Source organism: Pelodiscus sinensis, chromosome 10 (genome assembly GCF_052426305.1).
Source record: "Pelodiscus sinensis isolate ZL-2025 chromosome 10, ASM5242630v1, whole genome shotgun sequence".
NCBI classification, from domain to species: domain Eukaryota; kingdom Metazoa; phylum Chordata; order Testudines; family Trionychidae; genus Pelodiscus; species Pelodiscus sinensis.
Genome location: NC_143061.1, coordinates 25,374,036 through 25,400,826, shown reverse-complemented (window position 1 = coordinate 25,400,826; position 26,791 = coordinate 25,374,036). Strand labels below are relative to the sequence as shown.

The window sequence follows — 26,791 nt, the reverse complement described above, 5'->3', positions numbered from 1 at the left end:
AATCAGGACGCCTGGGGCAGAGCAGCTTGGGTGCTGCTGGGTTGGTCCAGTAGCGCCGAGGAGAGGCGGCGCTACTGGACCAACCCAGCAGCACCCCAGCTGCTCTGCCCCAGGCGTCTCCAAGTCAGCCGCTGCTGAAACTGACCAGTGGCTGACTACAGGAAGCCCCTGCCCCAGGCTTCCTGGAATCAGCCGCTGATCAGTTTCAGCAGCAGCTGACTTGGGGATGCCTGGGGTTCTTAAGTTGAATCTGTATGTAAGTCAGAACTGGCGTCCAGATTCAGCCACTGTTGAAACTGATCAGTTTCAGCAGCGGCTGAATCTGGACGCCAGTTCCGACTTACATACAGATTCAACTTAAGAACAAACCTACAGTCCCTATCTTGTACGTAACCCGGGGACTGCCTGTACACAGTCTTGCGGCCAGTAGCAAGGGGACTTCTCTTTGCAAGGTTGGCTCAGGGATCCACCTGCCCTGCCTTGGGAAGCAAAAGCTCAGAGCTCACATCTAACCCCAATGTCTGGAACCAGACACAGAAGAGGCCCACTCACAGTACAAACAGCAACTGGCTGGCTTCACAGCACTGTAACGCATCGAGGGTTTAACCCGGCTCCTCCGCCCTGAGCTGCAGCAGGCACACAGATTCCTTCTGCTCAGATAGCCCAGCGAGCTGAGCAGAAAGGCTGGCCGGCTTTGGTTTTGGTTTCCGGAGGGGGGAGCTGGCAGGTGGGGAGTGACCCTGGGTGGAGGGGAGGTTACACGTGGGAGAGGTGCCCCAGTTCGCGCCCGGGGCGGCAGGTGCCGGGGGGGCAAGGCGGGACCCCAATTGGGTCTAAAAGTACCTTAAAACCACCTCCTGGATGAAAGGTTATCCCGTGCAAAGTTTGGTTGAGGTAGCTCTTATAGTGTCCAAGTTATTAGCGCACAAACTTATAAACATTCTCCTTTATATATTAGATAAGGTGGTACTTGGACAGATGTGGTGGAAGAAAATCAGATTCTCTGACTATGTGGGGCACAAGCTGGCAGTTTGGGAGGTGGCGGGCAAAGGGTGGGGAGGAGCAGGGCGCTGTCTGTGTGGGGCACAGGCTGGAATTTTGGGACATGGCAGGTGAGGGGTGGGGAGGAGCAGGGTGCTGTCAATGTGGGGCACATGGTGGCAGTTAGGGAGGTCACGGGGGAAGGGAGGGGCAGAGCGGGGTGCTGTCTATGTGGGGCACAGGGTGGCAGTATGGGAGGTGGCGGGGGAAATGGAACATCCCCACTTGCCTTTTTGCGCAAGAACTCTTGCACAAAAAGGAGTTATTCCTCGTGGGGAGAGGAATAACTCTATCGACAAAAGCCCTCTCTTCTGCCGATTTACTTGCGCAAGAATGTGCTTGAAGTGTGGACGCTCCATGAGTTTTTTGCACAAAAACCTGGTAGCATAGATGCAGCCTGGGAGTCTATAATCTTGTCCAAAGTGGGTTGAAACTACAGGTTGGACCTCCCTGGTCCAGCACCCCCGGGAAGTGACTGGTCATGGATGAGGGATTTTGCCAGATTAGGGGAGGTAATTTCTGGACCCCCTGCCATTGGCACCCCCCAGCCCTGGTCCAGCCACTGGCTCTGCCGGGCAACCCTGCTGTCACGTGCTGGGCTCCCAGCTGTGCCAGGCAGCTCCACTCCCAGCACCCCAATGCCCTGCTAGCCCACAGGATTCCCAGCCACTAGCCCTCCAGTGGAACTCTCCGGTTTGGGAACATCTGTGATCCTGCTAGATCACAGACATTGCCAGACCAGAAAGTCCCGGTTTAGAGAGGTGCAACCTGAAGTGGAAAGACTCCCATTGACCTCAGTGGGATTTAGAATTATTTTCTGTTCTGCCCTCAGACATTCCTTCAAGCAATGTCCTGGCCCAGATAAAGTAGGGTGAATTGGAACACATAAGTGTACAGTATTAAATAATCCGTTGTTTCTGTGAGGGCAGATTTACCATAGGCATTTCTGTGCAAAATGTTTGACTGCAAACAGCCCCAATGATGAGTATACTTATATTACTTCATAGCTTTAAACTGACTTTGTTTGAGGTATGAAGTTGCCTGACAGATAAAATGTTATACATCAGCCTAATATTTTAGCAAATTCCAGATCAAATAATAAATGTGTTTTCTAACCATTCTAATGGTTATTTGTGCATAGTAAGTTCCAATTTAATTAATCACACTACATTAATCTTCTTTGACACTTTGAGAATAGCTGCTTATTTCCAAGGGGCAAATCCTGCAGTCCAGACTCAGTCAAACTCCTGATGAAGTCAATGGGAGATATTTCATGAGTTAAGACTACAAAGCTAATGGATTGGGCCTGTAGCCTTGGGAAAACAGACACTGTCTCATACCTCTAGCTGTCCAATCATAGGGTGTTCATGTGGTGCTGTTTGGCAGCCTTGGTTAGCAGCAATAAACAAACCTCATTATTAGTCTGCAGTGCTTGAAGAGCTCATCTGCATCACAAAAGATAACAGCTGCTATGCACCTAGGTCCAGTACAGTGGATAAAGTAAATCAGAAGGAGAAAAAAAATTGCACACTCAATTTCTTTATGACTAATTTCATTGTAGGGAGTGTTCTAGAATGCTCAGCCTTAACTGAAACAAAAGCCATTGCTGGTACGTACAGTGTAGTCCTTTATAAGGTCTGCAAATTTTCCCTATCTTCAACGCACAAGCTGCAGTTTTAACTAGTCAGTTTTGGGGATCAGATAACATATTTTAATTATCCAACTACATAGTTTGCTGATCAAGCCGCATATCTTATTTACTTGAAATAATAGATTTCCACCCACATTGTTACCTATATATAGTGCTTTTTTAATTGACTTGCAATGCTTTTATTAACTGTGCTAACTGAGCCACATAACTCAGTCACTGGGTTCTTATGTATTGTACTGAGCTGATCAAACTTAAAGGGGTGGTTGAATTTGTGCCATTTGAGCTGCATGCTTTACAAATTGAGTACTTTACAAGTTGAGTAGTTCAGCTGCATTCTTCATTTCTTAGATTGTTACATACTTTTCCACCCTTAAGGTACTGATATAGTTCAAAACCTGTACTGAAAACCACTTGGTACCCAGTACAAATTTGTTCAGCCTTTGCTTGTCTCTTAAAATCCTCATATTCTAAATTACACTGATATAAAGATTCAGCCTGCTCCGGGCTGTGGTTGCTACAGAAGAGGAATTCAGGAAATGAGCTGTTTGTGGCAAAGACTCTCTCATCATCAGTTTTTGAACAGCACCTAGCATATTAATCTCATTCTGGTAAGACCTTTACATCTGTCCATGTGTCTGTCTGTCTAGTAACTCTGAAACAAAAAGAGCTCGGACCACCAAATGCAGTATATAGCTTCCTCTTATAACTTAACACAAGGGAAGGATTTGGTTGTGCCAGGAAAATGGGATGTGCCTTGAATGGGATTGCATCTCATAAAACCATATAGAAAACAGACAATCACCAGGCAGGTGAAAGGAGCTAGCTGGGGGTGCCCCCCATCTGGGACTGCTCCAGACCTGAGCCTCTCCCACCCCAAAAAAACCCTTTAGGGAGGGCAGGGATCTGACACTTCTCCCTTTCTCTCCCCCACCCCCACAGAACATTCCTGGCTGTTTCCTTCATCAGAGAGCAAGGGGAAAGAGCACAATTTGCTGCATTCCTCACTCTGGCTGGAGACTGCAGGGGACAGATGAACCTGGACCTGTCCTAGCCGGGGGGATATGTACCCCTCCCATCTGTACCCACTGGAGCTGCAGCAGCCATAGTCAAGAACCTAGCCCCAACCTGTTGCAGTGATAGAGGGCTGGGGTTGTGCTCTCTCCTTGGGACAGCCTACATATTGAACTAAGGATGTTAACAACTAGTAAACTATCTGACCTTATTGCTTAGACCTTATTGGATAGTCAAGTCAACTAGTCGAGGAGGTAGATACATGTTGGACCTCCCTTATCCAGCACCCTCAGGATCTGCCTGGTCCCAGATGAGGGACTTTGCCAGACCAGGGGAGGTCATTTTTGGACCCTTGCCATGGGCCTCCCAGCTGGCTCACCACCTCCTGCTGGCCCCACTGGGCAGCCATCCACGAGGCAGCCCGGCACTGGGGTTCCAGATAGCTGCGCACCATGCACTAGGGCTCTGGACAACCATGTGCACCGGGGCTCCCTGGGCAGCTGTTTCCTGAGCAGCTGTGCATGCCACATGCTGAGGCTCCCAGCCCCACTGGGCAGCCACACTCCAGGTCTCCCAACCCCACTGGTCAGCCCCACCACCACGCACTGGGCAGCCCCACCATCAGCTCCATGCAAGCAGCCAACTGCCCTGCCAGATCCATAAGTATCCTTACTGCTGGCCCTCCTCCAGGACTCTCTGGTCCTGCAACATCCAGCTGGACCATGGATGTTGCCGGGCCAGAGAATCCTGATTAAGAGAGTTTCAACCTGTATTAAAAATAAAGGTAGAAAAAAAATATTTCTTGAGGGGAAATTATTTACATGAATTCAGATTAGATGCAATGTGGCTATGTAGCTTTCTTTCTGGTACAGAATTTTGCAGTAGAAAGCTTCAGACAGATCCTCAGTTTTTAGAGGTGGGGGTGGGACTGGTTGTTAAGGGACAGTAGTGACTATCTAGCTAAGGATGATTGATATTCTATTGTAAGCGTTATTTTGATGTCACCCTCTCCAACTTTTGATCTGAGTAAAAATAAAAAGTTAATATAAATTTAGGAGAACAGGTTTTACAGATACTTCCATAATCCGGGGCTATCCAGTTTTCACACACTATTTAATCATAAACTAGCTCTTTTCAAAAGATTACTTTAGTATTTCATGAATTTGTCTCCATTTTCTCAGCCTAGGATACAGCTTTAAATTTCTCTCCCCTCCCAGAGGGAATTGGGTGTGTACTCTCCAGCAATAAATTATTTTAAAAGAGAGAAATAACAAATTACCGTAACTTTCACATAATCTACCGCTGGCCTATAAAGAGATAAATGCCAAGTAATGTTCTCTTCCATCTCCTCAGTTCTCTCCAGAACTATTCTCAGCTTCACCAAGCTTCCATGATCCCCAAATATCTCCAGTCTTTGTTGACTTTATTTCCCTCTTTCCATGTCCTTTCTGCTGCAAGATGGCTAATCCTGTCACCTTCATGCTCATCGTCCCAACACCTACTAAAATGTCACACACCTACTAGTCAGTATTCCAGTACTAATAAGACTCATTGAACTTCCACAATATATTGCAGAGAATCAATTTTTTTCTTGTAAATTAAAAATGTAAACCAATAATCTCTATTATATAAGCTAACATCTGCTCCTTTGTGTTCACAATATGATTCTGTAGTTCTTTCCCACAAGGCTTGAATTTATCAAGTACTGAGGCATACACATTGCATAAAAATCAAGAAATAGCAAATTGAATGTTCACCTTTCATGCTCAGCTCTGCAGTAAAAACGATTCAATTTCACTGTCAAATACATTAGGGAGAAAAAGTACAAAATAGAGATAAATCAGATTAACACTTTCAAAGATAAATGGTATTTCAACCAAATTTAATCTTACATTGGCAAGGTGCAAACTCATTTCAAAACATCTACTGTACAAGGGATACTCAGAAGGGTACTAGTTATAATCATTTTGTAATTGCATTAGGGTGGGGAGTTTCAGCTAGACTCATGGGGCAATGGAGCAATTTAGATCTGAGGTTATGATCTGGAATTCCAGTATCTAGCCCAATTGAGTTTAACCATAAAAGTTGTTTATTCCTTCTGCTCAAGCTAGTTTATGCCTCTACTCTTAACAGGAAATGACTCTCCATGACTCTTGCTTGTTAAAAAAAACAAAAATGAAGGAAGAAAGATGAAAAGGAGATAAAAATTATACAAAGTACAAACCTGATACTAATAGTTTCCAGGTAAGCCAGTTGTAGATCTTGTATCCCAATCCAGGAAAGCACTTAGAAATTTAAATTTAACTATGCGAGTAGTAATCACACTGAATTCTACACTATGCACAAGCCTGATCCAATACCCACTGAAATGGACAGGAGAATTCACAAAGGCAGCCGTGGGCTTTGGATTGTGCCCCATATGTTTAAAATTAAATATGTGTTCACATGATTCGCTATATCAGGATCCTCATGCTTAATATCTGTCAGAGTCAGGCTCCAGGACTGTATAAACAGGAATTTTGGGTTAAATTCGTTAGTCATAATGGAATGCCACCTCACTGAAATCAAAGCATGTATTTAACCCACTGACTTTAGTAGGGCTGTACAAGAGAAGCTGGTTCAATATTTGTAGGGCTAAATCTGATGAAACAGCTTTGAACCCTATCTGTAAATCTCTTGGGGTACGTCTAGACTACATGCCTCTGTCGCCAGAGGCATGTAGATTAGGCTACCAGACATTGGAAAATGAAGCGGCGATTTAAACAATCACCGCTTCATTTAAATTTACATGGCTGCCGCGCTGAGCCGACAAACAGCTGATCAGCTATTTGTCAGCTCAGCGCGATAGTCTGGGTGGTCGACAAATACCTTTGATGTCGACACCCGCGCATCCAGACTATCGCGCTGAGCCAACAAATAGCTGATCAGCTGTTTGTCGGCTCAGCGCGGCAGCCATGTAAATTTAAATGAAGTGGCGATTATTTAAATCGCCGCTTCATTTTCCTATGTCTGGTAGCCTAATCTACATGCCTCTGGCGACAGAGGCATGTAGTCTCAACGTACCCTTGGGGTTACAGTTAGCTTTTAATCCAAATTCCACACTTTCATTAATACTTACCAGTAGCTTGGCTTGGTCCAGTGAGCTTCGCAAACTCATATATCTCTGGTAACAGGGAGGCAAGGCAGATATGGCACCGTCTCCTAAATAATTGCAAATAGTAGTTCAATTTTCTCACACCACATAAATGCAAAACATTTTAAATGTAATTTTTTCCACTCCTGGCTTTTTTACCAAGAATGGGAAAAGAACATATCAAAATTATGTTGTCATTATTTCATCTTTAAAAAATGATGAATTCCCCGTCCCCCCCAAGGTAAATAATGTCTCTGAAATTGGTAACTACAGTAGCTCCACTCTATGCTACCTGTACAAAAGTGAACATGTCACATGAACACAGACAATGAAGATATTTTATTTTTAATATCAAGGCAACAATGACATTCATGAATGTTAAATTCCTCACACTAATGTATAATTCATTCTGTGATATGACAGTTGAACAAAATTGTATCCATAAATATGTAATGCTGCACAGTTCTTTTTTTTTTAATGTAGTTTACATTTATAAAATAATTGGCTTTCATCCACCAAATCATCTTTTTCTTATATTGTTTTTAAGTGGACATCAAGAACTGAATTGCAGTTTATCACTGAAGAGATATGTACATTTCCAAGCCCAAGTAAGTTGGCTTTCGGAAATGTTTTAAGTACCACACTCTATGTGAAATTTTTTTTTCTTCCCTTTTCCCTTTTATTTTTGCAAAACTGGCCAGAGCAGAGCAGCCAGGAGAGTGGACACAAACAACGTAAAAGCAAAATAATTGAAAATCTACAGTTAACAGGTTGTGAGACCTGGGCATTAGAATATTTTGATGATTTTAGCTTAAATATTCAACTGCTCTATCTGTTCCTTGGACTGGGGGTGAATTGCTTCCACGATCTGTCACTGGTAGGCTCGAATTATGTTTGCATTCATGAACTGCTTGTATAGGTACTTTACTAACTGTTTTGTTCTCTCTGGCTATTTGCATGTTTTATCAGGCAACTGTTTGCAGTGTAGTTCAGGTTCAATCCTGGTTCTTTGCAGCAGGTCAAATGGAGAAATTCACATGCTGGAAGTCATAAGGGGCTTGATTCTCTGAAGTGCAGAGCACCTACAAATCAAACTGTAGTAATAAAAGCTGCAGGTATTCAGTTCCTATGCAAACAAAGCTTGTGGTTCCTATTGGTTGGGCCTTGTGCTCGGAAGGATCAGCCAGTACTGCAGAAGACATTTTCAACTGATTTCTCAGAGATAAGTGGAAAACTGTATTTAAATTGGGTGCCATGAATCAACTGGAAAATTTAAAAAACACACACACAGCAATTTCCTGTGGTATCTATAGCCATCCATCTGTCAATGACCTATCATCTACTCTATCTCCTTTGATTCCTGGGCATATAGTCATATGAGCTGAAATTTTTTGGAAAATGTCTGTAAAAAATTATTCATTCATTTCCAAGAACAAGGAATGTATTCTTACAACTAATTCCCTGAGAAGCAAGACCGTGAAATCCAGTGAAGCGTCACTATGGAATCAGGGACATAAAAAATCACACACATTTAGTCAAATTATAAACTCTGAAAAAAATCTCTCAATTTGCTCATGCTCATTTGAGAGTTGTAAGAGAGTTAGGCAGCCAATTTCTCAAAAAATGCCATCTGTAGTGGGCCTGCTCCAGCAACTGCTCCTCCTGGTCCCTGTGGATACGTCTACACTGCAGTGATATTTCAGCATGCTTCTAATATCCTGAAATAGCTATTCCGTGTCTTTGAAACAAGCCCGTTATTTCAAAATATAACATGCTTGCTATTCCGATGTCCTTGTATATGATGTTCCTCGAGGATTAAGGAACATTTTGGAACAGTGGTACTCAAATTTGCGTAGCTCAAATTGTGTAACTTATTTTGAGCTAAGGGTGCAGTGTAGATGCACCCTATGGCACCAGAACTGAGGGCAGGCAGACTAAGGATGTTAAGAACTAGTCGACTAGTTGACTAGTCGATCCCCCCCTTACATTTCAAAGTGTGCAGAGCTTGGGGTCAGCTGGGGAGTCCCCAGCTGGCCCTTGGTTCCACGTAAATGCCACACGGTGCATGGAGCCCTGGGTCAGTGGGGGCCTCTGAGTCCCCTGATGCCCCCATGCTCCATGAGGGAGCTTCTGCTTTGAAATGCACAAGAGCCCCTGCGGGTGCTTCCGCTTTGAAGGGAGCTCTTGTGCTTTTCAAAGGGTACTTCCTGCTGGCCCCGGGCTGCACGCAGTGTTCCGCATTCCTCTTTTGAAATGCTCATCATGCTGGTGTCCTGGCAGTCACTGTGGAATGCAGCTAGGAAAGGATCAAGGGTAGGGAAAAAAGTGACAGGAGCTGAGATAGAGAAGGTTGGATTTAAACAGACGGGAAGAGGGCAGGACCTAGAATGAAGTGGCTTAGACAGGAGCAGGTGGTGCAGTTGGATAGGAGGAAAGACAGGTTGGAGCACAAGGGTCTAACCACTAAAGAACACTCCTCTGCAAAACCTGGAATTGAGCCTACGAATCCTCAGTCTCTACATTGCTATCAGCAAATTCCTGAAAATCCATTGGCAAAATGTTTACCTCATTTCCCTCTAGTCACTGATTTATATAAAGCAGGGGTGGGGAACCTTTTTTGGGTCAGAGGCCACTGACCAACAGAAAAATCAGTCAGGGCCACAGACAAGTGAGAAACAAAACAGAACAAAACAAAAAGCTCTCACTGACATGGCCCCTGACTTATAAGAAGAAGGACACTCCCCACATTCCCCTTGCACAACAGAGCCTGGAGGAGAGGAGGTGTCCAGGCTAGTTGAATTTGTGTGCTCCACCCCCTCAGAAGGATGGTGGGCAGGCTGGAGCACCAGCACAGGCTCCCCAGTGATGCGGGGAGCCCTGAGCCTAAGGGGCCAGATCCAGACAAGCCAGGAGCTGCATCTGGTCCCCAGGCCTTAGGTTTCCCACCCCAATAAAGGATAACAACTTACTGCTACTAGCATTTACTTGATTTTTCAAACTGTTTAACTCTCTGCTGTGCCTCTGAAGGTGAAGTCCTTCTGAAGACTTAATTTGGGGCATTAAATATGGCTATGTGATGGGGTTTTTTTTCAATCTGTTTTTGTTAAAAAGTCTCAGAGGGGTAGCCGTGTTAGTCTGTAATTTAAAAAAAAAAAGAGAGAGAGTAATCCTGTAGCACCTTAGAGACTAACAAATATATATATAAAATCATGAGCTTTTGTGGGCAAAATCCACTTCCTCAGATGAGAGTGGAGAAAAAAGGGGAGAACGCCCAACTTATAACAGAAAAAGAAGGGAGGGGGAGGAAAAAAAACTGTCGGCTGTAGTGCCAGTGCTAATGAGACTAACTGAATGAGCTGGAAGTGTCCCATACATAGCTTTTGATGTCATTTGGGTGTTGAATATAATGAAGAAAGTATATCAAACAAAAAAAAACCCTCCTACATTAAAACAACTCTAAGGTTGTAAAAGTCAAGCACTCAAAGTTAAGGAATATCAGAATTAAGATTGCTTATGTACTCTTAATGCAGTCATTTCATGTGTATGCATAATGATTGTCAGGGCTCTTCCCCAATCTGGCACTTTGAGGGCAGAAGGTAGGGCCCTCAAAAGACCTTAAATACCTTGCCTCTACACAGGTTCTGCTTACAAAAACTTCCCAGAGTCACAGATGCACTGGCTCAGGAAAATAGGCTGCCACCATCAAGTGATTTTAAAGAACCCTGAAAAACCAGGAAGAAACACTTAAATTCCTTCTCCAGGAGTACTCGAAGCTCTTCTGCCACAAGAAAGCTTGAAAAAGGAAACAAAAGAAAATACAGAAAACAAATTGTTTGATAGCTGACCTCTCAGGCTAGGCAGGCACACACACAGACGTGTTACCTTCCAGGACACAAGAATCAAAATCGTCGCCTTAAAAAGATGACTTTATTACCAAAACCCAAAAATATATCCTTAATAAAACATACTTGGTTTCTACGTATTACAGAGCAATTGAGAAGAACAAATTAAAACACGAGAACATAGTATCTCTGGGTTCAGCTTAGATAGTGAATGTGGGGGAGAGCACATGGATTTTACACAGAGACTATGTCTAGACTACACTCTATTTTCGAAAGAGGATATGCAAATTTTGTAGGAATTTGCATATCTTCTTCTGATCTCACTTTCAAAAGTTGATCTTTCGAAAGTGAAAGTAGTCTGAGTTTTTTTCAGAAAAAACCCTTTTTCGAAAAAAAACGCTCTTCCTTTAAAAATGAGGTTTATGCTTTTTTTTTTTTTTTTTTTTTTAAGGGGGTTTTCCTGAAAAAAATGTGTTCAGACTGCTTTCACTTTCGAAAGCTCAGCTTTCAAAAGTGAGATCGGAAGAAGATAAGCAAATTCCCACTGAATTTGTATATCCTCTCTTTCGAAAATATAATGTAGTTTAAACGTACTCAGAGAAGATTAACCAAACAAACAAAACAAAGAAAAATACCCTGATTGTGACTAAATATACATTTTCCCCTTATTTACCCACAATCCCTTCACGGTCCAGTCTATTTCCATTCCCCAACTTCCTTGGAGCCATGGTAGTACTGCCTGGCTTTAAAATATCATGTCCCTTCAGGTTCTGGTTCAAAAAAACTCACACAAAGAGAAACAACAGTAGGTTTATATTAACAATTTAAATTTCAGCACAATATCCCACTGGTTCTTCTGGCCTTCTGCCAACACCCTTAGCTACCTGAGTTTAATCCTTTAGTGTCTGAGAGCTGGCCAGCACTCCTCCTACCCTTCACAATGATACAATTACATGACCACATATTTTTCCCATAAAAGCCCCAACCTCATTCAGAGCACAGTATAGTTATTGCGCATCGTGGTATAGTAAAAAAGGCTGTTGTAAGCAGGCCTTCTGCCTTATTTGTTCTAGAAATTGGAAGGTATGTAATAAACGAGGCGAAGAACTGAAGGAAGAAAAAGGATGGTTTCATGATTAAAGTAATTATTGCTTCCCTGAAAATTAGATTCTATCCTTGCCCCTGTCACAAAATTTGTATGTGATGTTGACTTAACTACTTATGCCAAACTCTTTCCATATCTATTGAAACTTTCATATCAAAATAGAAAAGGTTTATATTTAATGAATTATGTTTCATCAAGTTAATATAAAATAGTTTCATATAGTAAAGAATCACATCACTTTTGTAAGAAAGGGTATACAAATATGTTAGTATTATAATACAAACTCAAGAGATACACAGCACATGACAATAATTTCATATGCATGTCATTTTGAGGGTGAAATGTATAACTTCCATGGGAACAGTTAATTTGCAGATTTTGCATATTAAGTCATTTTAGTTTGGAAAATGGGGTCCTTTATGTTTAAAACTCTAATTGAAAGACCTCCTCCCTTTTTAACAAACTATAGTGACAGTAGAGAGAAAAATTCAAAAAAATTAAACTGGGAGCTTTTTGATGGTTTGTAGCTTTTTGATTAAATGGAAATATAACCAAAATCCATTTCATTAAAAAGAATTCATGTGTTTGTTGAAAACATAACAATATATTTTTTCAGTTGTTAAACACTTTAAAAAAATAGATTTTAAGCCAAAACCTTGAAGTTTTCAACAAAAATGTTGATGAAAACAAAAAAAAGTTGTTTTTGTTGGGGAAAATAATTTTCTGACATAAGTAATCATCACATAGGCACTTAGAAAGCATGGTACGGTGGGTAGGGTGCTTATTCAGAATTTAAGGGATCCATGTTCCATTACCCAGTGTATCACACACATTTAGTTTGCTTGTGTCTTATTTCCCCATTTCTAAAATGGGGATAATAGCACTTCCCTATATTGGAAGAATGTTGTGAAAAAAATACAATAGCACATTCAGCTATTATGGTATTGGGTGCTATATTAGTGCTTTAGATAAACTGTTGTAAGACTTATAAAATATTCCTTCCACAAATCTAGCTCCTTTGTACATTTATAAGAAGCTGTGCTTGCTTTTGCCAATCAGCAACAGATGAGTTTCATAGACATAAATAGGGGAATTTACAGTGCTAGGTTGTTCAGCTGCCAAAAACAACTGAGAGTCACTAGTTGAGCAGCAATTAAGCCATAACAATAGACCCCAAAGCCTGTCTTTATGCATTTTCTTAACCCTATGCTGATTATCTGACCACAAACAATACAGAAATAAAGGAACTCTATGAAAATAGAAAGTAAAGGTTTATTAAAAATTCAGTACAGGCAGTCCCCGGGTTACGTACAAGATAGGGACTGTAGGTTTGTTCTTAAGTTGAATTTGTATGTAAGTCGGAACTGGTACATATTGTAGGGGAAACTCTAGCCAAACATTTTTTTTAGTTTTGGATAGCATAGGGAAAGGTTAACTCCCCTCTAGTGTTTGTTTTGCTGTCTGTTCCCCTGTTCAGAAGATTTCACATCTATTTCTGTCCCTGTGACAAACTCAGGACTAAAGGAGTAACTCATCAAATACCAAACAGCTCTGCACCATGCTTTGAGCTAATAGCTTTATTTCCACACACCACCCAGGGTTCTAGGAGGAGGGTCCTTTTTTTGCTAACACAATGAGGCCAGCACTTTGTTTGTTTTGGTGGAGTCTTTGTTTGCCCAGGGAGCCCAGCATGTATAGGGGGAGGAGGGGCGGAGAGGCTGCTTTTGTCTGCTGTTCGGCAGCCTGTTGCTCAGGGGAGGGGGCAGCCTGTTGCTGGCAGGGGGGGAGGGAGGAGGCGTGCAGGATGCGAGGCCGCGGGGGGGGGGGGAGGGCAGTGGGCGTGGGGAGGCACTTTTCCTCTGCCCGGCAGCTCTGCGGGATCCCTGTCCATGTGGCCAGCTACTGCAGGCAGAGGCCAGTTGGAGCCGGCCAAAGATGAGGAGGAGGTGGATTCTAGGACCCAGGTGAGCGAGCCCTGGGGACGCTACTGCGCTCCGGGAGCCCGGCATGTATAGAGGGGAGGAGGGGCAGAGAGGCTGCTTTTGTCTGTTCGGCAGCCTGTTGCTCAGGGGAGGGGGCAGCCTGTTGCTGGCAGGGGGGTGGGGGGAGGCAGCGGGGGCGTGGGGAGGCACTTTTCCTCTGCCCGGCAGCTCTGTGGGACCCCAGTCGGAGCCGGCCCGAGGAGGAGGAGGATCCTAGGACCCAGGTGAGCGAGCCCCGGGAATGCTGCTGCGCATGTGTGGGAGTTGCCTCACCCCGTTCGTATCTAGGGATCCGACGTAAGTCGGATCAACGTAAGTCGGGGACTGCCTGTATCTTATACAACACTCTTCCCTATAAAAATATTTTTACATATTCATCTTTACAATATACCTCTTATAAAAATTACAAGATTGTACATTAAACTGTTTAGTATCTTGGCTCATTATTAATAACCTCTGTCATTATTAGAGAAATGGTATGGTAGTATTTAAGAGTAGCCAGCATCATGTAAAGTATATAAGACACCATTAACTCTCAGGCTACGTCTATACTGCACCTCTCTTCTGCAAAAGCTTATGCAAATGAAGTGTGGATTAGCATATTGCTGTGCTTCATTTGCATAATTAATTAGGGGCCATTTTTGCACAAGAGGCTTTTGCGCAAGAGCCGTTCTTCCTGAAAAAATGAGAAAGAATGGCTCTTGTGCAAAAGAGGTTTTTTTGTACAAAAAGAAGCTGTCTACACAGCTCCTTTTTGTGTAAAAGCCCCTTGCGCAAAAACAGACCCTAATTAATTATGCAAATGAAGTGCGGCAATATGCTAATCCGCACATCATTTGCATAAGCTTTTGCAGAAGAGAGGTCCAGTATAGACATAGCCTCAGCAATATAAAGTGCAGACTCTAAAGACCTCAGAAATATTACCACGATATTCAGAGGGCATAGTAACCATGAAAAATCCCAGTACGTTTTTATTTTTCTCGTTTAGTGGTTTTCCCTGCTTGTGAAAGGTGATAGACTGGTATCCTTGGAAACTTAACCTCAGGGAAGAAAGAGTATAGCTCAGGTTTGGAAAGACCACACCAAGTTCATCCCTAGAATAAACAGATGCCTCTTCCTCCTTATACCCATGCTCATAATCCGCTTCAAGGCATGAGAAAGTAGTTCATTCCCTTTCCCATTCATTGCTTGGACTTTCTACTGATACTGCTTGGAAGGGTGCCAATTAGTCCCCTTTGTGGTGATGGTGTTTGATATGGGCACCCGTTCTCTGGGAACTAAATTCAGATCATCAAGCTACTAGATGTTACAAATTCAATTTTACTATCCATTGCTAGTTAAAAACACTCAATGAACTGTTACTTATGTGTAACACTACTGTTTTCTAGATTACTATAGATGGATGGTATGAAACGTCTCTATTAGTTGAACTGTGACTACTACTCGTTCAGCTCCCTTGTCTGGGGCAGAATAACCAAATTAAACTTATTTACCACATTTTGAGGGCATATGTGTGAGGTTATTTTATGGTATTTGTAGGCAGCCATTGCAGTGCAATCAGTAATTTGCATGAAGAATCCACCATTCATGTCCTGATTAATTAAAGTGTCCCTAATGAGAAAAGCATGCTCTTCAACACTTTTCTTAATCAAAGCCTCAAATAGTTGCAAAAGTCCCATAGTAGTTTTCCAGCTTCTCTAGTAAGGTAAAGCACTTGTTTCAAGACTTTTAGGTTCATGAGATGTTGGACCTCACACCTGTCACTGGGCCAGGATCTGAAGTTATTTTTTAAAAGTGGCAGCTGTTTGAACATGGCTCATAGTTTTGGAATAAGTCATAGATGGAGATGGATTAATGAGCAAAGTGCAAGTGAGGCAGTAAATGGTGCATGATAAATTTGATTTATCACACGAGTTTGCCGTTTATCATATTATCACCACCATAAACAGTAGGTGGTAAAATATATATTCTAGCCAGCAGAGGGCAATACTATGCATATATATAAACCAGATCGTTACAAGTGCATTTATGACTAGTTGATAGTGTAGTTATTAAGCACATGGAAGTAATAGAAGTGACCCACTCTAATTTTCAGATTATGCTAAGCAACAACAACAAAAAATAAATTAATACAAGCCTATATATCCAGACCTTGGCAGTTAAAAGTGTCATAACCCACTGACTGGGACCCGGTATATGCCAGTAGGGATATGTCTAGACTACATGGCTCTGTCGACGGAGCCATGTAAACTAGTTTACCAGACATAGTCAATGAAGCAGGGATTTAAATAATCCCCGCTTCATTAAAATAAAAATGGCCGCCGGGCTGTGCTGACAATCAGATGATTCAGCACAGCGTGGCAGTCTAGACACGGATCGGTCGACAAGGGAAACCTTTGTCAACAGCTTCTGTAAACCTCATTTCACGAGGCATAAGGGAGCAGTTGACAAAGGCTTCCGTTGTCGACCGATCCACGTCTAGACTGCCGCACTGTGACAAATCAGCTGATTGTTGGCACAGCATGGCGGCCATTTTTATTTTAATGTAGCGGGGATTATTTAAATTCCTGCTTCATTGACTATGTCGGGTAAACTAGTTTACATGGCTCCGTCGACAGAGCCATGTTGTCTAGACATATCCCCGCTACATTAAAATAAAAATGGCCGCTATGCTGTGTCAACAATCAGCTGATCTGGCACAGTGCGGCAGTCTAGACGTGGATCGGTCAACAAGGGAAGCCTTTGTCGACTGCTCCCTTATGCCTCGTGAAATGAGGTTTACAGAAGCTGTTGACAAAGGCTTCCCTTGTCGACCGATCCGCGTCTAGACTGCCGCGCTGTGCTGAATCATCTGATTGTCAGCACAACCCGGCAGCCATTTTTATTTTAATGAAGCGGGGATTATTTAAATCCCTGCTTCATTGACTATGTCGGGTAAACTCGTTTACATGGCTCGTCGACAGAGCCATGTAGTCTAGACATACCCTAGGAGATGAAAATCCTTTCTCTTGTTCTCTGGTGCTAATGTAAGGAGTTAAATAAGTAAGGAGCAGGGGAGTGAAATTACAGTGTTCCATGCTACTTGGACTGTTCTGTGTGGGCATGTTGACTCAAGATATAAAGTCTCAGAGGGGTAACTATGTTAGTCTGTACCTGCAAAAACAACAAGGAGTTTTGTGGCACCTTAGAGACTAACAGATTTGGTATGGAATAAATAAACCCACATCAGATTAACTGGAGTGAAAGCAGAAGCAAGAGTAGATATAAGAAAGAAGTGGTTTGTGTTAATGAAGCTAATCAAGTCAAGGTAGAACTGGATCATTCATAACATTTGGTCTGGAAATGTGAATATTTAAAAAGGGGAAATTACCTTTGTAATGCATTAACCAGTTGAGCTCCTTATTCAATGCTAAACTGATAGTGCTGAATTTACAAATGAATTCGGCTCCCATTGTACCCTTTGTAACCCGTTTTTGAAATTCTTTTGTAGAAGGATGTGACTCAGGGTGTGTACCTGTGCACTCCTAAGAGTGTGTCTGGAATGTGCATTTGTGGCAAATGGTGTGTGTGTGTCGGAGCCGCCCAGGCACTATAGCAATGTGTGGGTATGTTGTCACTTTATGTGTATTAGGAGTTAGTGCGTGCATGTCAGTTTATGTTGGATAAGATTTATGTCAGTAGGTCGCTGCGTGCGTGTGCCAATGTCTGTGAGCACAGCTCGGGGTGCGCGTGTTGTCTGTGCGCCAACTGTGTGTGGCGGGCACTTCGCCGCTGTCTGCGTTGTGTAGCGGTGGCACCGCGTTATCACCAGCTGCCGGCAGGGGGCGCGCTGGCTCCGGTGTCGCCGTGGCTCTCCGCTCGGGGCTGGGCGGGGCTGGAGGAGTGGCCTACGGGCCGGCCGGCTGGGGGCCTAGCTAGCGCAGCCGCGATGGGGCGGCAGAGGCAGGTTGGTTGCGCGCGGAGGCGGGGGGGACGTTCTCGAGCGGCGCGGCCGGGCAGGGCTCAGGGGGCTGCGCTGCGGATTCAGAGGCAGGGGACCCTCCCCGCGCGGGGCCGGAATCCTCGTTCTGCAGTGGAGAGGCAGGATCCCCGCGCCGGCCGTTCCGACTGGGGGGCAGCCCCAGAGACCCCCGTCTCTCTGCAGAGGGATAGATGGGTCAGCCCCCGGGATCCCCGTCCCGCTGCAGGGCTTAGCCCCAGGGATCCCGGTCTCTCTGCCGGGGGCCACGCGGTGGCGGCAGCCCCCGGGTCCCTGCTGTTGCATGGTACTTTGGGAGTTCACTTTCTCTTTCTCTCGCGCCTCACAGAGACTTTGCCCCTGGATGGATGAGTGATGTGCCTGGCAAAGGCCTGTGCTGTTGAGCCTGGGACTGCTCCCCGCCCATGCCTGATGATTTCCTGCCGGAAAGCTATTGTCAGGTTGGTGCTTTAACTTGCCTTCCTCTTGGGTTTGTTTTCCGTCCCTCAAACAGCACCAATCTGATCTCCCTTTGGCCCTAGCCATACTTGACTGCCTTATACATTTTGGGGGCTGTGCCTAAGTGGTGTAAATTAAGGATGTAAAAGACTAGTCGACTATCTGATAAGCATTTGCTTATCTGATAGTATTTTGACTAGTCGATATCCCTTCCCCCCTGCCTTTGATAGAGGCAGCAAGGGGAGGGACGGGGTACACTTTGAAACCCCAAGGCGGCGTTTCAAAGGGGCAGCTGTGCACTGGCAGCCCCTTTAAAGTGCCGTCTGTGCCCCTTTCAAAGGGGCAGCCATGGAGCCCAGGGTTAGCTGTGCAGCGGCTTCCCCTTTGAAACTGCTGCCTCCACCCATTTTAAAGGGGCAGTTGAGCCCAGAGTCAACCTTTGAATCACCACAGAGGCAGATCAGCAGTGTTGGCGGGCTGCCCCTCTAAAAAGCTGTCTCTGCACATTTCAAAGGGGCAGCTGCTAGGGAGCCTGGGGTGAGCTGGGGACTCCCCAGCTCACCCTGGGCTCCTAGCGGCATGCTGTGTAGCATGGATCTCCTGCTGGGGACTCTTGTACGTTTCAAAGCATGTATGCTGTGTGCAGCCAGGAGTCAGCGGGACTTCCCGCTGGCCCTGGGCTGTACACAGAGTTCCGCATTTCCTCCTTTGAAATGTACAAGAGCCCCTGCAGGAGAAGGAATACAGATGTGCCTTTTGACTAGTTGATGGAAATTCCGTCTAATAGTCGATTAACCGCATTTTAATATCCTTAATGTAAATTCTGCTGATCACATGAACAGAAGGTACAGAATAAATACTGGAGGGAGGGATAGAAAATGTTGCAGGGGACAAATTGAAGGACTTCATGCGCTAAAATGTAAAGTTCCTGCTCTCCTCAGAGACAGGAAATCGATCTCTGGTATGAAGTGTGTGTAACAAAATAACATCAGCACCCAGATTAAAGTTAAATTATTTTTGTTTGTTAGCTTTAATATATCCTCACTTCTTTTTTTTTAATCCAGTAAATCCAGTATTATCATTGCCTCAGAGATGATAACCCTGAACTCATAGTAGAATAATATTGCCAAGATTGTTTCAGGGTGGTTCACAATACAAAAAAGTTTAATAAGTACCTCCCTACATTACTGTGCCAGCTTCAGAGAGTTCCAGAACCTGCTTTGAAAAGCTTGTGAGAACCAGAGAAAGGGACTCTGGGATGGATCAGGCTGCTTGTGTTTAATCTACACCTAGTGTACTCAATCTTTCTGTGTACCTGTGAGCAGGGGCAGCCCTAGACTAGCTGCCAGCAACTGGCACCCTAGGCGAACCATGCAATCGCCCCCCCTCTCCCCTCCAACCCCAAAGGCAGATATCGACTGAGGGTTTTGGTTCTGTGCTGGGGAGGGGGGCTGGGGATGGAGTTCTGTGGCTGGGGGCCAGGGTGTTGGGGATGGAGCTGGAGTTCTGGGGCTGGGGGCCTGAGGCCTGGGGCTGGGGAGAGGGAACAGGGTGCCAGTCGGGGGAGAGATACCCTGGCTGCACCAGCCTCCTTCCAAGATCCCACCCTCCCCACCAGAGAGAAGCTGGCATGGGCCTCTCCCAGGGTGACCCCCCTTCCCGCAGAGTACGGGAAGCCCCCCTGCCCCACATTCCTCCTCCCCCGGGGTCGACACCCCCCTACTCCCGCGGGGTAGGGGAAGTCCCCCCGTGTTCATCTTCCCCTGGGGCCAGCCCCCTCCCCCCCCGCAGGGCAGGGGAAGCCCCCCCTCCCACATTCCTCCTCCCCCGAGGCCAACCACCCCTCCCGCGGGGCAACCCCTCCCAATTCCTCTTCCCCCGGGGCCAACCGCCCCGCCCGAGGAGCATTCCTCCTCTCCCGGGGTCGACCCCCCCCCCTCCTGCGGCACAGGGGAACCCCCCCCCACGTTCCTCCTCCCCCGGGCCGACCACCCCGCCCCCTCCGCGGCACAAGGGAAACCCCCCCGCGCTCTGCCTCTCCCAGGACTTACCCCCCTCCTGGCCGCAGAGAAGCCGTGCTCCAGGTAAGGAAATTGAAGGGCCATGGGAAATGGAAGGGGCAGAGTTTGGAACTTGGCGTCCCATGCAACTTGGCGCCCTAGGCGGCTGCCTAGTTTGCCTATAGGCACGGGCCGCCCCTGCCTGTGAGGTAGTTATTCAGCCCACATGCTCCTACAGCTCACCTGCCCCCTGATGGCTTTTTCCTTTTCAAAAATTGACTTTGTTTTTCCAGCTCAATTTTACCAGGCTAAACTGGGAGCTCTCTATTGAAGTCAAATTTAGTTACATACACATTTGATTGTTATTCTTAAAGAGATGATCATCCATGTTGAGTGGATAAAACCAGTAAAAGGACTATTGAAAGAAAATTAATAGGAACATGGAGGAGTTGTAGGAATAAAGTAGGATCAAGTGAGTGAAATTAGTCTTATAATGTAGACTAGATCACTAATTTTGTCAGGAATACATAAACACAAATATTGCACAACTCGTTTTTCCCTTTCAAATTGTTAAACTGGCTTTAGTCAGTATTATTATTTGAAAGTGGGGGAGGGGGTAGAGATCACTTTCAAACCCATACATTTATAGTCAGACACCTAGAAAAGAGTCTCATGGCTGAGCATCCAAGAAGAGAGGCACTTAGTGGCCGCTTGTGAAAGTTTGACTGCTTGCAACTTTTCCAAGGAGGCACGGAAGGTCTATGGCAGATCTCTGGAGTCCTAGTGCAGATACTTGGTCACCCAGCCTTCCTCTTTTCAGTATGATCTTAGTGCTTGTCTACCTGGGGAAGTTTCTGGTATAAGGTAAAGTGGCAATTTAAAGCACAGTAGCTCTTCTGAACACTTTCCTCATGTAGGCAAGCCTCTTTTACAAGTCTTTCTGAAATCTGAGTACTGTATTCTAAGTTATTCCTTATGGAGGAAACAGCTTGTACTTAGTGATGTTAAATATTGAGTAATTGACTATTTGAATAGTTGATACATTTTGTGTTGACTATTCAATTAGTCATTAGGGCACCTCCGCCTTTGAAGTGTAAGCAATAGCCCTAGGGCTGTTGCTGCACTTCAAAGGTGAAAGTACCTCTTGGAGCCCGGGGTCAGCAGTCCCCAGCTGATCCCAGGCTACACACAGCGCTGCCGCTTTGAAATGCGGCAGGGAGCCTGACGCCTTACTCCACCCAGCATTTCAAAGCGGCAGTGCTGCATGGAGCCCAGGGTCAGCTGGGTAGTCCCCAGCTGACCCTGGGCTCCATGCAGCACTGCCGCTTTGAAATGCTATATGCAGCCTGGGGACATCCCAGCTGCCCCCGGGCTGCACGCAACGTTTCAAAGTGGCAGTGCCATGTGGAGCCCGGGGTCTGGCTCCACGTGGCACTGCCACTTGGAAGTACTCCCTCCTCTCCCTGCTGCCTCTTTCTCATAGAGACATCAAGTGGGGGGGAAGCGACTAGCTGACTAGCCTGTCAACTATCTGATAAGCATTTGCTTATTGGATAGTCGACTAGCCGTTCACATCCCTACTTGTAATTTAGAATAATTTTTCCAAGGACTGAGTGGCAGTAACTACAATATGTACAGTAATATTTTTAAAAGCCAGTAAAATACCCTCTTACAGAAATACAAGGTTGTGCACATAAAAAGTTGTGATTAAAGTAAAAGAATGATGCCTCTTTACATTCTCTTTTCCTTTTTTTATTGCTGGTGACTCAGACCACACATTTTTCTCTTTCTGTTGTACCTATCTCCTCCTTCTCTTATCTGTCCTCAGGGAATAGGGTCAGTTGTGAAGAAGTTAATGAAAAAAAATAACGATATGAGCTTAAGAAGTTGTTGGAAAAAAATAAGCATTTCTGTGCAGAAGAGAAGAAAACATGTATTAGCGATCTCAGTGGACTAAATTGGTTTGAGCCCAGAAAGTCCTGCAGTAGTCCATTATCAAAATAGATTTGAGAGTTTGTTCGTTTCAGTGCATTTCCCAATGCAACCTGAACTGAGTTAAAAGAATCCCAGAAAGGAACAAAAGGAAACTGACCTTGGCAGAGGAATAGCATGATCCTAGGAATAGAGATCCTAGCAGCAACAGAAGAATGTGGAGTTTTAGCTTCCTCCAGATCTTTGTCATACTGAGTAGGGTTGGGTGGATAGCATACAGAGGTCTCAGCATCCAACAGAGCTGATGATTTTGTCATTGTGATTTTTACAGCTGCAAAGCACTATGCAAAATTACTAACAGCTGGAGGTTTAAGAGAAAAAAGCAATTACAAGACTTACAACAGATTTACAGGAGTTCCCAACACTGAAGTGAAAATACCACATAAATGTTAAATAAAAATAACCCCAGAATAACCACCTTTAAACATGTCATGTGGCAAGAAGCCAAAGACAAAGATTTCATTCACTTGGGAAGAGTTTGTGGCCCATGTAATCTCTACCATCCTTTAAAGTATATGGTTTTCTCTAATGGGTGTAGGTTTGTTAGTTTGCACCATGCTGAAAGAGGGCAGGTTAACGGACAATGAAGTCAGGTGGCTGAGTCCTAATTAGCTTGCTTTTACTGAATACCCATATAGATGTACAGCAGTGGTGGGCAATAATTTTTGATGGGGGACCACTCCCAAGATTTTGGAAAGTGGTCAAGGGCCATACTTTTCCATAATATTAATAGAGGAGGTGCAAGGTTTGGGATGGAGGTTGGATGTTGAAGAAAGGGGTAAGGGATTGGGATGTAGGAGAGGATGTGGGATCTGGAAAGGAGTTTGGGTGAAGGAAGCTATCATGACCTGGCTCAGAAGACTGGGTGCAGGAGGAGGTGCAGGTATTTGGTTTTGGATCTTAGGCAGGAAGGTGTTGTGACCTGGGACAGAGGATTGGAGTATAGGATCTGGAAGGGAGTATGGGTGCAGGAGGGGGAGGAGAGTGTTTGGGTTGTGTATGAGGGACAGAGGATTGGAGGGAAGGAGGAGCTGGGGTGCCAGAGACAGGCTCTGGCTGGGAGATTTACCTGGGTGATTCCCAGCCAGCAGCCCAGCAGGTTTACCAGACAGGCTACCTGCCTGCCATGCCCTTGCATAGGCTGCAGGGGCCATGTGCACCTTTGAATAGCTACAAGCCTGAGGGTCAGAGGGGTACTTCACATGCTGCCTGTTCTGTGCTGGAGGCGGGGACAGGATGTGAAGCCTCTCCCTTCTTCCCCCCCCTCCCTCCACCCTCTCAACTGTTGAAAGAAACAACACCCAGCAGCCTCTTTTCTGAGCAATGGGTGGGAGGGCGGGCAGGCAGGCAGGGAGCTGCCTGACACTCCACACTTTGTCTTCAGGCTGGATCTGGCAGCTTGGCGCCAAATTTTGCCCACCCCGATGTACAGAAATGGAACCACAGTTTTGAACTGTTTAATCAAATTGTTAATTTATCTGGCTTATTCTACAGATCTGTGAAATAGGCACTGAGAGACATGGAATCTGAGAAATGGAATAGCTAAATGTTCAAATTGTATGTGTGCTGTACGTGCACAGATCATTACTTGTTTGCCAACCCTTACAAAAGCTATGAATCTCTATCACAACAGTAATACTTTTTGGATGATTAAAGATACTTGCCCTTTGGCATCATGACTAACATGTGATATGCTCCATGATTTCAGTGATGCAAAAATCAGACAAGTGTATCTGAAATATACCTGTCTCTCCTGTACCCATTCACACACAGTAGTTTAAAAGTGACTTGCAGAAATGGCTACGGAGATCAGTAACCTTAGCAATATGTACTGAACCATTCTGCCTAAGTGAGAGATTCAGTACAGCGTCAACATTTTTTTGTTTATTTATTTTAGGTCTTGTGATATCAGTTCCCCCTGCAAGGCAAAGCTGCTCCATCTTCAATGTGATGCCACAGTCTGCACCACATTATGATGCCACAGCTAGCAGAGGTCTCATGGAAGTATGGACAGGCCCTGGGAGGGAAAACGTAATCCCAATTTTATAATGTACTGCTTTTATTTTATGCCAGCTACCCGTGAGATTTAAAAAGACATTGAAAATAGATGATTGTATTATAAAAACAGGTTCAACCCAATCCCTTACAGACTCACTTCATTATCTAACATGGTTCTGTGTTACGTATAGTAGAATAATGTGCTCTTGCATAGATCTTGCTCGTTCCAGTTGTGCACTTGGAAATGAGTGTGTAAGATCTTTAGAAACCTGAAAAATCATTAAATTATGTCATTAACCAATTAGTAAGATTTATCAGTGTGATGCTGATGCATGCCATTCCCCATCCTCCACTCCTCCACTCCACATATGCAATATGTGGATTGCATACCCTGCATCTATGGAATCTTCTTGCAGGCTTCACTCTGGAGCTGCTACTGACACCTCCACCACACTCTTGAAAAGCTTGTTTTCTAGTTCATTCTGTGATACTTGGTCAGTGGCACATCGAAGATAAACTTGTACTCCCTGAAAGCTATTTGTTTTAATATTACTCAGAGCTGAGGTACGTCTTATTTGTATTTAGAAAAACGAATGTTTCTTGAGCATTTCAAGTAATAAAGGTAACTTAACTGCTGAAGCAAACTACAAAAAGGGTTGAAATATTGGATGTTTATTTGAAATACAAAAACGTAAAACTTGCCATACTTATAAAAAAGGGAAAACAAATTTTAGAAATCTACGATAAGTATAATGTTTTGTGGCCCGATTCAAAGAAATATATTCTGAAGAAGTTATTTGTAAAATTGCAAGAAATGAATATTTTGTTATTTAGATTCCAGACCACATGCTTTTTAAACAGAAGCCCATTCTTAACTATCTGACGCCATGAGGAAATTCTGTTCGAACATTTTTTTCCTTTTGTTTTTTATGCTTATACATATCAGAGTCAGAATATGAAGCCCTTATTTGCACTTGTAAGCAGTACTTACATAAGCAGTTAGGTTGAAATCAGGGTATTCATCTGAGTGGGTATTCACAAATGTGAAAGAGGGATTTACAATCTGACCCATTATCATTAAAAAGAGTATTCAGTAGCTCGTTATTTCAGTGAGTTAATCTTAACGTAGGAGGTCTGGATTTAAACCCTGGCATTGGTCTTAAGGGGAAGTGAGTTGCTTGTTCGACTTTACCCTGTAGTGTGAAGTTCTTTCACATTACAAATATATTTAAATTTGGCACAACTGTCAGTCTCTACCAAGGCCAGACTCAGGGACTAAAATGCCTCAGGTGATGTAAATTAGGATAAGGACCTTAGAACGAGCCTACAGGGTCAGACCAAAGGTCCATCTAGCTCAGTATCCTGTCTTCTGACTATAACCAATGCCAGGCAACCCAGAGGGAATGAACAGAACTGGTAATCATCAAGTGATCCATCCTTTGTTGCCCATTTCCAGCTCTGACGAACAAGGCTAGGGACACCATTCTTGTCTATCCTGGCTGATAAATTCATGGAGGGTAGGTCCATCAATGGCTATCTGGTTCTTCATGCATTTGTAAATTTTTTGTAGTGATCATTACAATAGCTGCCTGTGTAATAACTGGTTCTGAAAAACACAGTTTGTCCTTTTTAATAAGCACTAAATATAAGCAAGGGCATTATGGATTAGAGTCTGTATTTGCAGTTTTATTCTGTTTTGACTTCATGTTCCCAAACATAGTTTCCTGGGGCCAAATTACTGAAAACTTTGATTTGGTCTTCTAAATTGATATTGTCACACTGACTGTATTTTTTGTTGTTGAATTTGGCAGGTCCATTTATAAAATTGGAAATATCTGCTATATCAAGTCATCCATCTGGATGCACAGGTCTTTTGAGAGCGAGGATATTCAGCGTTGATAAATGGATTTGTGGATTTGCGTGGGGTAAAGCAGACTAAAAATAAACTTCTGAAATTGAATCTCAGCACTTCAGTGATGGCTCCTCAGCTGTATACACATGCTTTCAATATCTCTCCAGTAGAAAACAGGAGATTGTGTATGAATGGAACACCATGGATTTGGCATCTCTTGGAAGAATGTGCAGAAAATGTGTGGGAGTACTGGAGTGTTGTCTTAGGACTGATTTCCATTGTCTGTTTTCTGTTTGCTGCATTACCGTAAGTTTAAAATCTTAAGTCTTCAGATTCACACATGTAATCTTGCCTGAAGCCCTTTTCAGAAGCTGCATGTTTTTAAGTTTATCTTGGATAAATTTCTGTTTCCAGCTATATAATGGCATATGCCAAAGAAGTATGACATTTTTGTGAAGAGCAGTATTTGGTGGTTGGCAAAAGAGCCTGATGTACTTATTCTGTTGTGCCAGTCTGACACAAATCTGTGCCACTGAGAGCAAGTGAGAGTAAGGCAATGTCTACATTAGCAAGCTTACAGAGCACTGATGCAGTTGCACTGCCCATAAGATCACTTGTGTAACATAGCCACTTTATGCCTGTGGGAAAGAGCTCTCCCACAAACATAATAGTTACTACTGATCATTGAGGTGCTCTTAGGTAGGCAAGGGACACTCTCCTATCAACACAGTGCTATGCCTATGCCATTTATGCCAGCCAAACTTATG

At 44.2% G+C, this 26,791-nt stretch overlaps 2 protein-coding genes across 16 annotated transcripts in view; one reads left to right on the top strand and one right to left on the bottom strand.

Annotated features, from left to right (window-relative positions):
* Window positions 1-2,532, bottom strand: part of VEPH1 (ventricular zone expressed PH domain containing 1) — a 209,302-nt gene extending 206,770 nt beyond the window's left edge. The window contains exon 1 of the mRNA XM_025184857.3: window positions 2,382-2,532. The gene's annotated coding sequence lies outside the window, so the exon portion shown is untranslated. The remainder of the gene's footprint in view (window positions 1-2,381) is intronic.
* A 3,312-nt stretch (window positions 2,533-5,844) lies between these two features.
* SLC66A1L (solute carrier family 66 member 1 like) overlaps window positions 5,845-26,791 on the top strand; it is a 40,263-nt gene continuing 19,316 nt past the window's right edge. For 2 of the 15 annotated variants that reach the window (XM_006123460.3, XM_089780811.1), the window contains exons 1-4: window positions 17,718-18,184; window positions 24,072-24,205; window positions 25,984-26,097; window positions 26,192-26,330. In XM_006123460.3, coding sequence (XP_006123522.2) covers window positions 24,181-24,205; window positions 25,984-26,097; window positions 26,192-26,330 — 278 coding nt within the window. In that variant the 5' untranslated portion in view covers window positions 17,718-18,184; window positions 24,072-24,180. The other 13 variants (XM_075937792.2, XM_089780808.1, XM_089780807.1 and 10 more) reach the window with 12 other exon arrangements.